We start from the raw sequence: 11,650 nt of genomic DNA on the forward strand, positions 1-11,650 counted from the left end.
ACCCACTTTGAGTCAAACCCTCCTCTCTGTAGTCCTGTGCTATAGCTGTGGGGCTGGATGTGCTGTTCTCCATCCCGTGGGAGGAGGGTGCAATTCCTGTTCCCTCCATGAGCTCCCAGAGGAGCACGGTGCTTCCTTAGGGATCTGGTTCCTTACCTGTGTGCTAAGCTCTGCTCGAGCTCCTGTCCAAAAGTCACCCTGTGTCCTGGGGGAGACACAGTCCCCACCCTGAGCTGCTGCTGTGGCTCTGCTGTCCTTGTCCCTCTGCTGTCCCTGTCCCTCTGTGCTCAGCCAGCATTAGGCTCCAGCACACTCCACAGGCCTTGGGCCCCAGGGTTACCCAGGGGGTCTTGCTGGAGCCAGGGACTGCTGAAAGGGACCACTGTTGCTCCTCGAAAGTCTAATGGGATTTGTAGCAGCTGCCCCTCCTGGTCTCGGTGCACATGTGAAAGCTGGACGGAGCGGGCTGTGTTGCTGCCCCGCAGGAGTGAGCAGGATCATTGCTCCTGGGTTGGTTCCCCGAGTTCTCTGGGGTCCAGCCCAGGCTTTGCATCCATTCCCGGCCCCTTGGACACTGATCGGCTGCTGAAGGATCGATGGGGGTCCCCATGGGAACGGCGGCGGCTCCCGGGGGGGCCGCATCCTGCCCCGGCTCTGTTCTGGCATCCCATCCCACCCCTTCCCGCGGCAGAGCCCCTCGTGCTGCCGAGCTCTTCCCGGCCTGTGTCCGGCAGTGGAGGGAACTTCCCTAAAGCTGCCTTTAACGGGAAAACTGACGTAGGGAAACCGGGGCTGTTCCAGCGGGAGCGCGCACGTCTGCACCAAAGGGCTTTTCCAGCTCCTGCCCAGAGCGGGAAGGAACTCACTGCAGAGTGAACACCCTGAACCCCGGCCTTCCCTGCACCCCCGGCCCCGCTGGGTACAAACAGGGAATTGTCTGCCAGCAGAAACGCCAAAGCAGAAGCCCCAAATCGGGGATCCCTGGCTGAGGGCAAAGCGAGCCCGGGGATGGGGGGGCGCGGCCGAGCCCTTTGTGTGTCAGGAAGCCGGGGAGCCCTTCCCTGGTGCTCACCCGGGGACGGGCCGGGGGCAGAGGGTGTTCCCGGCGGAAAAGGTCGGGACATGGGACACGGGTGGTCCCGGGACAGAGTCCTGGCCGGAGCTGATGAGGCGGGGGCTGGCAGTCCCTCCTGCGGGGGGATGGAGGATGAGGATGAGGATGAGGATGCTCCCGCTCCTTCCCGGCCCCGCGGGTCCTCAAGCGATGCAGCAGCGGCTGCTGGGGGGCAGCCCGAGGGGGGGGGGCGGGGGCTGGGGGAGCGGTGCGGGAGCGGGTGTGGGGCTGGAGGGGTGCCTGTGGCTGCGGGAGCGGTGCGGGGCTGGCAGTTGCCATGGAAACCGCTGGGTCAGAGGCAGAGGGAAGCGGCGCGTGACGCCATCGGCACCGCAGTGAGCCGTGAGCGCGGGGCCGAGTGGGGCTGCTGGGCTGGGAGCCCCCGCACCGCCCCAGCCCGCGCCAAGGACGGCCGTGAGCGCGGCCCCTGTCCTGGTGACCTTCGCCGGAGGCTCCGGGTCACCTCCCCGGGTCACCTCCCCGGGTCAGCCCCGCGGCCGGACGCGGCAGCCCCGCAGCCCTCGTGCCCCTCGTGCCGCTGCTGGTTGGGGTCAGACCCCTCCGGGTCCCCTCCCAGGGCCCCCCGTAACCCCTCACACCACGAGCTGCTGCCACAATCCTGCTGCTAATCCCGAGTGGCTTTTCCAGCACCGAGTCAGGGTTATGTGGATAATCCATATGTTTGCAAGGCAGAGGCTTTGGGATATCCACTGTTAATCCAATTGACAGTGGCAGTTTGGTGCCATTGGCACAGCGTCCTGTTCCGGGGGGGACGTGGCTGCCCTGGGCTGGGAGCCCCCCGGGCTGGGAGCCCCCGTGGGTGCTGGAGCCCCAGTCCTGTCCCCCAGCCGTGGGACCAGCTGCCCACACCTTGTCAAAGGAGCCCAGCCAGGGAACATCCACGTGTTTATTTGCTTTTCAAACCACAGCAGCTCCAGCCATTGCCCGATGTATTCACAGCCTGGAGACCGGCCCCCCCTATACCCCCCAAAACTCGGCCCCTCTCCTGGGGCAGAGCTCAGCCCCTGCTGACCCCTGGGCCCTGTGCCCCTACCCCAGTGCCCCCCTCTCCTCCAGCCCCTGCAGTATTTACAGCCTCTGTGTGCCCAGAGCCTCAGCCCTGGACAGACCCTCCCTTTCAGCACCGGCCCCCCTCGGCCTTCCCCACACAAACCAGTGGTGCAGGATGGGGGTCAGTGTCACAGGACTCCCAGCACCCACAAACCCCCCACAAGCCAGGGCCTGCTGTCCCACAGCAGCCTCCCCCCCTGCCCGAGCCCTTGATCCATTGCCCCCCAAAGCCCATCAGCACCATTTGTGTCCCCCCCACCCCCCGACAGACATCCCCTTCCAGAGCTGGAATAAAATAACCCCTCGGAAATGTCAGCACCAGTGTTAGAGAGAAAGTCAAAGTGCTTGGAGTTGCACAGCCCTGCAGGCTGTGGGGGGGAGCAGAGCCCCCCAGCTGCCTGGCTGGGAGCAGATGTCTCAGCTGGCTCAGGACCGGCGTGGCCGTGCTCTGCCTCGCGCTGCTCGATGCCAAAGCCAACCCTGTCCTGCTGCTCCCTGCAGAGAGGGGCCCCGGCCCCACAGAGCCCCCCGAGCCGGGGCAGGGGTGGGAGGCCCCAGGAAGGTACCGGGGCTCAGTCCTTAAACCTCCGGCCCGCCTGCATCTTCTTGTAGTACAGGTCCACCTCGCTGTCCGCCGCCCCGTCCCGCTCGGCCGGCTTCCTGCGCAGCGTGGACTCGCGGCTGGCCGTGGCCAGCAGCCCCTCGGGGGGCAGGTCCCCCCGCTCCCCACTGCCCCCCCCAGCCCCCGGGATGGCGGCCAGGCTGCCGTAGCGCGGCTCATCCTGCTCCATGTCGCTGACAGAGGAACCAGGGGAGACACCGGCGCTCTTGGCTGGGCGGAAGCCACGGAAATCCTTCCCCACCTCACCCAGCTCGTAGGTGTCTGGTCCCTCTGGCCCCTTTGGCCCCGATTTCCACTCCCAGGGCCCATTGCCAGCAGAGAGGTGAACGACAGGGTGGTGGGGGGCGTGGGCATCAATGGTGATGATGCTGGAGCTGTCCCGCTCGGAGGGCGAGCGGTACTGAGAGGAGTCGGAGCTGGTGGAGGACGAGGACGTCTCTGAGTGCTTGGGAGTGACAGAGACGAGGCTCTGCTGCTTGGACATGGCGATGACCTGCATCAGGCGTGGGGGGTTGGCCACCCGCTGCGCTCCCCCCTTTTCCGCCACCATGACCCACTTGGCCCGCACGGCCGCCCCGCTGCCGGCCGGGGCGGCGGCGCCCGCCTGGCTCTCCTCGGGGATGTGCACCAGCTGCGAGGCGCCCGGACGGGGTTGGATGAGCACACGGGGCCCCATGGCCGCCCGCTCAGCCGAGCGTGCCTGCACCGTGGGGTACAGGGAAGGGGGCACCTCCTCGCTGGGCTCCCCCGTGCCCCGGCCCTGGGCCGCCTCCTCTGCCAGCGTCATGCTCCGGCCCTCCAGTGACTTCTGCTTCCACTCGGTGATGAGCTGCTTGGAGCGGGAGGCGTCCACGGGGACGTGGATGGTCATGTGGCGCCGCGCGGGGTCGTCCATGGAGGGTGTGTTGACGCGGGGCAGGGTGTTGCTGAAGGTCACCATGTTCTCCTTGCCCATGGGGCTGCGGGGGGCCAGCAGGTCCACGTCCACGCTGGCCCTCTTCAGGCTGCCCAGCGAGTTCTTCTCCCGTGGCACTGGTCGTGCCGCCTCCTCCAGCCGCGCCTGCGGGTTCAGCTCGTCGGTGCTCACCGACTTGTTCTGGTGGTACACGGAGTCGTGGCCCCGCTGCGTCAGCGCCCGCAGCGCGTCCTTGGCTGGTGCCGGCACCGGGACCCGCTCCGTCGGGGCGCGGAAGTTGCCAACAGCATGGAAAGCCTGTGGAAGAGGAAATCACATAATCCTGGAATGGTTTGTGTTGGAAAGGATTTTTAAAGGTTATCTAGTCCAATCCCCCTGCCATGGGCAGGGATGTTTTCCACCAGACCTTACAAGCCACATCCAATCGGGCATTGAACACTTCCAGGGATGGGGCAGCCACAGCTGCTCTGGAGAGTGTGGGGTCAACATGGCCCCAGGTACTGCAGCCCCCGCCAGCCTCCCCCGCCCCCTCCCCCTGCCCAAGGGCAGGACCAGCACACACCAGGTACGCGGCGATGCCGGAGCCGATCAGGAAGCCCACGTAGACGTCGGCGGGGTGGCTCCGGTACTGGGTGATCTGGGTCAGGCCGCAGATACCGGCGGCGATGGCAAAGGCAAAGACCAGGATGGGCTTGAGGAGTTTGGTGCTGTCCGAGATGATGGAATTGAAATACATCTGGGGCAGGAACAGGCTGTTAGTGACGGCCCCGGCCCAGCCCTGTCCACACAGACAGTTCTTGGGTGCACTTGGGACTGCAGGTCCCGGCACACACACACCAGTGTGCACACGCGTGTCCACGCACCCACACCCAGCACAGCACACGTGTGTCGGGCAGAGTTTAGCTGTGCCAGTGGGAGAGGGACGCTGTTGCCCACGGCACAGGGCTCATGCTGCCCCAAGCCAGGAACTCACCGACACGTAGACGGCAGCGAAAGCCGAGAGCGTCGCGTGCTGGGATGGGAAGGTCTTCCTGCAGGGAGAGGGGATGCGGTTGGGGTGGGGCAGAAGCAGGGGGACAGGGTTGGCATGGGGCAGGAGGGTTGGCAGCGTGGCATGGGGCTCCCCTGGAACATACCTGGCAGAGAGGATGGCGTGCTTGTCGGTGCCTGAGCAGATGTCCTGGGTGATGTAGGGGTTGGCATCGCAGGGGGTGCCCAGCAGTGTGTAGTTGGGCTTGCAGACGGTCAGGAAGAAGGGCGCGTGGTAGCCAGTGGCCAGCTGGATGACGTCTGTCACCAGGGCCGTGGCGCAGAGCCCAAACACATGGACACCTGGGGATGGTAGGAGTGGGACAGCAGGTCACCCCCATCCCACATGAGGCGGGCCAGGGCCCACCCAGCCCTGGGGCACCCGCAGGCACTGGGAAGGGTCCAGGGTCTGAGTGGGCCCACGCTCCTCCTATGGCAGCCAGGGTGCCCCCCCATCCCCTCCAGCCCTCGGGTCCTGCCTGGGCTGTGGCACAACGTACCCACAAACCTGACGGTGCGGCGCAGGAAGGAGTTGAAGTTGCAGCCGCCGGCGTTGATGCTGCCCTCGGCACCGGCACGGCCCTTCAGCCGGGACTGCAGGCAGTACACCATGCCCTCCCCGACCATGATCTGGGGAGGAAACAGTGGCTCAGGCGGGACTGGGGGGTCTGGGTTGTTGGCAGGTGTCGGACACCGCCAGGCACCGGGACCCCCATCCCGGCTCTGTCCCGACCCTGCAGCCGGACGAGCCCCACGCACCGAGGCGGCGGGCGCGGCGAAGGCCAGGCTGAGCAGCATCAGCAGCGGGATGAGCTCCTCGTTGGTCTCCACGTAGGGCATGGACAGCGCCCGGTCGTGGCACTGGAAGCCCACCTTGGCCGGCTTGAAGAGGTCCGTCAGCTCCAGGAAATAGAGTGTCACGATGGAGGAGGCCACGATGGGCAGCTGGGGGGGGAGAATGTGGGGACGGAGCCACAGCACCACACAGACCCCCACCCGCCATGCCGGGACCCAGGATGGAGCCCCCCACAGCCCCCCACCCTGTGCCCACCCACCCCACACCCACCTCCACGAAGTAGAAGCAGGGCAGGAGCGTCATGCTGTCCTTGGGGGCGCGGGCCTTCTCCTTGGGGGGGATCATGGTCCTGGGGCAGGCACGGGGGGCCCACCGGGCTGTGCCTCTGCCCTGTGGGGCTGAAGTGTCACCCTCTGGGGGGGAACAGGCACCCCGGGTCACCCCTGGTCACCCTTGGTCGCTCTGCTGCCCTTGGCAGCCGCTCAGTGGGGGGACACTGCCGGGACTGGGGGTGTCCCGCTTCCCCCAGGGGACCCCCAGGACTCCGAGGGGGGGCCCGACCGAGCCAGGGGGTGTGACAACAGGTGGGGCGGAGGCTCGTCTGTCGCGACAGGCGGCCACCACCGGGACAGGCGGCGAGGCTGGTGCGGAGGGCGTGGAGAGGGGGTGTGCCGCCCGCAGAGCCGGGCCGGGGATGGGGGTCCCCGGGCCCCCCCGGCCCCAACCCCTGAGACCGCACTGAGCCCGGGCTGCGAAACGAGGGGGAGCATAAGGGGGATGGAGCGACGGGGGGGAACGGCGGGGGCGTCATAAGGGGGGGGGACAATAATGGGGGATTAATCGGGAATATGACCTGGAGGGCGGGGGGCGCAGTGGGGACACCCCCCCCCCTTCGCGAGGACCGTGCCGCAGCCGCGGGCGGGGGTCGGGGCCGGGGGATGGGAGGAGGTGTCGGGGGAGGGAGGAGCGGCCCTTTGTGCCGGACTGTGCCCCCCACTCACCTCAGAGGCGGCCCCGGGGCGCAGCGGGGCGGGGGGCGCGGTGGCAGCTGGGGGGTCCCCGGGATCCGGGATGCTCCTGCCTCGGCGGAGCGCGGGGAGCGGCAGCTTCCTCCGCCCCCGCGTCCTCCTCCTCCTCCTCCTTCTCCTCCTCCTCCCCCGCCCGCCGCTCCCCGCCCCGCCCCGCCGCCCCCGGCCCCTCCTGGGGCGCCGAGCCCCCCTCGAGCCCCCGTCGGGCCAGGGAGGGGCATCTAAGGGGGTCTGGAGGGATCTCGGGAGGTCTGGGGGGGTCGAGGCGAAACAAAGGGCCGGGCGGGGCCGAGGCAGCAGCGGGACCGACCTCGCCGGGCGCCGCTCCGGACCCTGCCCGGGCACCGAGGGGAACCGGGGGGTCCCGGGGCCGCCGCCCCCCGGGGCTCCCTCCACTGCCGGGCCCCGATCGACCCTCCCCGCCCTGTGCTGCGTGAGGGGTGTTGACCCCCGACCCGAGGAGTCTCCTGCCCTGCAGAGCCCCCTCCCTCGCCCTGGGGCTGCGGAGACCCGGGAGGGGCCGAAGCGGGAGTCCCGCAGCATGGGGGGGGTGTGACCGCCACACTGAACCCCCCGGAGCTCTGCCACCCCCCGACACCCACCTGGCTCTGCTGGTGGGGGGCACCTGCCCTTCCCGTGGCACCCGGGGGCTTCGGGAGGGACTCGGGTCGAGCCCTGGGCCGCGGTCACGAGGAGCCCCAGGGACGGTGCCGGGAGTCACCCTCAGCAGGAGCCTTGTGTCTCTGACTTGGACCTGAGGAAGTGGGTGCAGCTCCCTTTGTTCCCCGGGGACTCCTGGCACCTCTCGGGAGGGGGTGGGACCCTGGCCCCTCTGTCCTTGCCCCCTCCACCTGCAGTGGATCCCGGCCGTGCTCTACCCAGTACCCCGCCCCACACCCCATTCCCTGCACCCCATCTCCCGTTCCCTGTACCCCACACTCGGCCGCTGCACACCCCCCGCCCACCCGCTCCTGGTCCCATCCAGGTTCTGTGTGGCCCCACAAGCTGCCCTTGTTCCATTTTTGGCCCTAAGTGGGCAGAAATCTCCAGGCGTATTTGACATCTAAATCCCGAATCCCTGGAAGCCGCGATTAAGCCGCTCTCCCTGCAGGAAATCCCCCGGCTGAGCGACGACCACACCACCGCGTGCTCCGACCCCCGCCCGCCACGTGGGGACAGCGGGGACGCGAAGCTGCCCCCGCAGAGGGACCCCTGAGTCCCTGGGGACCCCCGTGCCCGGCCCCCTCCCCTGGTGAGTCTGTCCGGCTGCTGCCGGGGGGGGCCGGGGGGTCGAGAGTCGGGGGATGGAGCGTCTGTGCCACCAGACAAAGGGAGCACGGCAGGTCGGAGCTGTAGAGGCTCTGGGAGCAGGAGGAGAAGGGGGGCGGTGAGATCCAGCCCCTTGCCCGGTGTCCCCTCAGCCCTGCTCGGTCCTGGCTGCACTGGCGGGAGCACGGCCGGACACAGCTGTGGGTGGCCACGGTGGCCAGTGGCTGTCCCAGCAAAGGGCGAGGGCAGTGTGACCTCGGGCGGGCGGGGATCCCGGCCCGGGCCCCGCGGAGGAGCCTCGGGGCGGGGTGAGGGGCTCCGGGGACGAGCCCGGGCGGGGGCGATGGGCGGCTCCGGAGCTCGGGAACGCGCCGGGACCGGGCGGGATCCGAGGCGGTGGCTCCGCTTAGTGGCACCGGGGAGAAAGGCAGAGGGGACCGGGGCTGCCACCGCCACCGGCATCCTCGGCACCGCCGTCACTGACCCCCCTGCCACCGCCACCCCGGACACCGCCCCTGTCGCTGCCGTCACCCTTCCCACCACCGCAACCCCCACCTGCAGGAGCCCCTCGGGGTTGGGGTGTCCCCCGCGGTCCTGACCCCGCTGTCCTTGTCAGTCCGAGGGCAAACCCAGGCGATGGGTTTGCATCCCTGTGCACCCACCGAGCTGGCACCCAGCACCCACCAGGGACCCCCCCACGCCTGGCGGGGGTCCTTGCTCTGAGTGGGGGGATGGAATGTGCTGGAGCCTTCATGTGCCACGAGCTGGAACTTTTTAGGCATCAAAAACCCCGGCACAGAAATCCCCGGTGCCGTGTGCCAGGGCCGGCAGCTGGGCCGGGCTGTTTCCTCCTCCCACCCTGTTTATACCGAGAACTCTTGACCCCTTTTATAAGCTGAATATTTCAAAACACTCGGCCCACGCTGCGGAAACCCCCCCGCTCTCCCTCACCTCCCCTTTCCTGCCCCCCCCACCGTCCCAAACTGGACATAAAAGGGAGCCCCAGCCCCAGCCCCGGGTGAGCAGCGTCCACCCCGGAGCCCCCGCGCACCCCAAAACTCCCCCACACCCCCAGCTGGGCAGAGGCACCGCCGGGCTCCTCCACAGCCATGGGGCTGAGTCCTGCTCCCGTCCTTGTTCTTGTGCTGCTGCTGCTCGGGGCCACAGTGAACGGTGAGTGCACCCCCCTGAACCCCGGGATGGGGCCAGGGCAGCGACATCCCCAGCACGGGGGGGTTCCTGCCCAGCCCAATTCCTGCCTCCACCTGCAGCCAGGTGCTGCCACAACCCACAGGGTCCAGGAACCCAGCAGGGTACCACGGGAGTGACACTGCCCTGTGTCCCTCACCTGACAGGGCCTCTCTCCCGCAGGGCAGCCTCGGGGACGGATCCTGGGGGGCTACGAGGCCAGGCCCCACCTGAAGCCGTTCATGGCCTCCCTGCAGCTGGACGGGCAGCACGTCTGTGGGGGCTTCCTCGTCGCCGAGCAGTGGGTGCTGAGCGCTGCCCACTGCACCGAGGAGACGTGAGTGGGGGGGTCAGCTCCGTGCCTGGGGGGCTGCTGGACTAGGGCCAAATCCCACTCTGCAGCCCTGACTCTGGTGTGGGAGCACGGGGCTCTGATCCCATCTGCAGTGAGGGCTGAGCAGGGGCTGCAGGGGCTCCTGGTACCCCTGGGGGGCTCTCTGGTCCCCCAAGCACCCCATTTCCATGGCTTGGTGCAGCAATACTCCCACTCTGTTTGTCCCACACTCTGACTCTCTTCCAGGGGTGACAAACTCTTCCAGGTGCTGCTGGGGGCACACTCGCTCACGGAGCAGGAGCCCCACAAACGCCTGTACCGGGTGCGTGCCCAGTTCCCCCACCCCGGCAGCAACAAGCACAACAACAAGGACGACCTCCTCCTCCTCCAGGTGGGCTTGGGGCCCCTGGGACCCTCCTCCCCACTCCTGCAAATCCCGCTGTCCCTTGGGACCCTCCAGGGTCACCGACTGAGGCCAGAGAAAACCCTCAAGGTCGTGCTGGGCCTGATTCCCCTGTGCCTTCCTCCCTGTCCCATGGGACTATCCCTGCTTCGCCCACAAAAGACCTTTGAGCTGCATCCAAATGCCTCCATCTTCCTCGTGGCTCCAGCTCTGGTCTCTGCCTGCACCCTGGGGCTCTGGTCAGGAGGCAAAGCCCTGAGCGTGGCCAGGCCTGGGGTGATCCCGGAGTCAGGGCTGGGCTTGCCCTGCCTTGCTGGATCGTGGCACAGCTGCCCCCCTGACCCGGGTCCCCTCTTGCTTGGTGGCAGCTGGAGGAGAAGGCGGAGCTGAACGCGGACGTGCAGGTGCTGCCGTTCCAGCGGGAGGACAGGGACGTGGCGCCCGACACGGTGTGCGAGGTGGCGGGATGGGGCATCACCAGCCACAGCGGGAGGAGGCCCGACAGGCTGCAGCAGGTGGAGCGGCCGGTGATCAGCCGCGACGTCTGCAACCACCGCACGCGCCACGACGGCACCGTCACCAACAACATGATGTGCACCGACTCCCGCAGGAAGGACACCTGCAAGGTACCGCCTGCCTCCCGTGGGCCCGTGGCTGGACCCTCGGGCTGGGGCTGCCAACCACCCCGGGGGGGCCGGGAGAGGGCAAGGCAGGAGAATTTCCACAGCCTGGGAGAGGTCGGGGCAGCGGGGCAGGAGGAGGTCACGTCCCTGAGGTGAGGGGGCTCCGTACCCTGTGCTGGCCACTGCAGGGCAGCCCAAAGGAGCCTGGAGACAGCAATCAGGGATGGGAGATGGGCTGGGGCATCCCAGCAAACCCTTGGCCATGCTGACGAGCCTTGGTCCTCCAGGGGGACTCTGGTGGCCCCCTGGTCTGCGGCGGGGTGGCCGAGGCAGTGGTCACCGCCGGCTCCCGCGTCTGCGGCAACTACAAGAAACCGGCCATCTACACCCGCCTGGCCCCGTACGCGGCCTGGATCGACGGCGTCATGGCCTCCGCCGATGGGGAGGGGGACACTCGCTGAGGGGACCCCGGGGACCTGCTCCACGCCACGGCTTGCTGCTGCCAGCACGGCCAGAGCACCCACGCCGCTGCCCCGCTGCGCACCAGGGGCTCCCACTGCCCACCCCGCTCCCAGAGCGTCCCCCCACAGCAGGAGGGGACGGCAGGGAACCAGGGAAGGGGGTCCCTGGGTCCCTACTTGCAAAGCACAGGGCCCAGCTGGGGGAGGATGGGGGGTCACAGTCCCCCACAGGCTTCGCTGAAGGTGCCCGAAACGCTGCCCACGATCGCTGCAATAAAGTGATAATGACTTCTGCAGAGCTGGGAGTCTGTGCAGGAGCCCCACTGAGGGGAGCTGTACATGGGGTGGGAGATGTGGAGACTGAGCCCCTGGGGACTGTGTGGCCTCAGGTGGGAGCAGGGGACACATCCTGCGGTGTGGCCATGATAAGGTCCACAGCCAGGACCTCCTGCAGGGTCATTGTGTGAACACTTGGGAAAGCAGAACCTGCCTGTTGCTGAGACAGCAGCAGTTGCTCCAGCTCCTACAGAGGGATCTGTGCTGGGACCCAACAGGACTCTCACTGGGTCCCTCTTGCCCCAGGAGCCAAGAAGCAGGGCGAGGCACAGCCCCATCTTCCCACCATAACCCTGGTCCTTGTCTCGTGTCCCCCCACAGACCCTCATTCTCCAAACTCCCCAGTCCTTGGAGGGAGCGGGGCCAAGGCACAAGGGATGGGAGCGGGGCAGCAGCATGGCCCAGGGCACTGCCAGACCCTTCCAATCCCATCCTGGGAGCTCCATGGTGGGTGGGACAT

At 68.0% G+C, this 11,650-nt stretch overlaps 2 protein-coding genes across 3 annotated transcripts; one reads left to right on the forward strand and one right to left on the reverse strand.

Moving 5' to 3' along the window:
• Positions 1-2,463: 2,463 nt before the first annotated feature.
• PLPPR3 (phospholipid phosphatase related 3) lies at positions 2,464-10,132 on the reverse strand. Of its 2 annotated transcripts, XM_051810921.1 has the most exons (8): positions 9,935-10,132; positions 5,819-5,961; positions 5,512-5,697; positions 5,253-5,382; positions 4,860-5,055; positions 4,697-4,754; positions 4,286-4,459; positions 2,464-4,020 (listed from the first exon to the last, which is right to left on the reverse strand). In XM_051810921.1, the coding sequence occupies exons 1-8, from the start codon at positions 9,945-9,947 to the stop codon at positions 2,758-2,760; spliced, it is 2,163 nt and encodes a 720-aa protein (XP_051666881.1). In that variant the 5' UTR covers positions 9,948-10,132; the 3' UTR covers positions 2,464-2,757. The 2 variants fall into 2 exon arrangements, with proteins under 2 accessions (XP_051666881.1, XP_051666880.1); XM_051810920.1 differs by lacking the exon at positions 9,935-10,132 and adding an exon at positions 6,550-6,944 and having other exon boundaries at positions 5,253-5,697.
• CFD (complement factor D) lies at positions 8,798-11,152 on the forward strand. Its single transcript, XM_051810994.1, has 5 exons — positions 8,798-9,018; positions 9,217-9,370; positions 9,614-9,758; positions 10,139-10,396; positions 10,681-11,152. Exons 1-5 carry the CDS (start codon positions 8,955-8,957, stop codon positions 10,852-10,854), a joined length of 795 nt encoding a protein of 264 aa, XP_051666954.1. The 5' UTR covers positions 8,798-8,954; the 3' UTR covers positions 10,855-11,152.
• The last annotated feature ends 498 nt before the right edge of the window (positions 11,153-11,650 follow it).

This window comes from Manacus candei, unplaced genomic scaffold (assembly GCF_025592945.1).
Source record: "Manacus candei isolate 608988 ecotype Guabito, Panama unplaced genomic scaffold, ASM2559294v1 h1tg000080l, whole genome shotgun sequence".
Lineage (NCBI taxonomy): Eukaryota > Metazoa > Chordata > Aves > Passeriformes > Pipridae > Manacus > Manacus candei.

Bases quoted from the DNA above. Each gene is read 5' to 3' on its own strand.
- CFD (XM_051810994.1), top strand. From the start codon at position 8,955: ATGGGGCTGAGTCCTGCTCCCGTCCTTGTTCTTGTGCTGCTGCTGCTC. The intron at 9,759-10,138 runs GTGGGCTTGGGG...GCTTGGTGGCAG, and splicing joins ACGACCTCCTCCTCCTCCAG to CTGGAGGAGAAGGCGGAGCT. The intron at 10,397-10,680 runs GTACCGCCTGCC...TTGGTCCTCCAG, and splicing joins GCAGGAAGGACACCTGCAAG to GGGGACTCTGGTGGCCCCCT.
- PLPPR3 (XM_051810920.1), bottom strand. From the start codon at position 5,893: ATGATCCCCCCCAAGGAGAAGGCCCGCGCCCCCAAGGACAGCATGACG. The intron at 5,056-5,252 runs GTACGTTGTGCC...TACCATCCCCAG, and splicing joins CCGCACCGTCAGGTTTGTGG to GTGTCCATGTGTTTGGGCTC. The intron at 4,755-4,859 runs GTATGTTCCAGG...CTCTCCCTGCAG, and splicing joins CACGCCATCCTCTCTGCCAG to GAAGACCTTCCCATCCCAGC.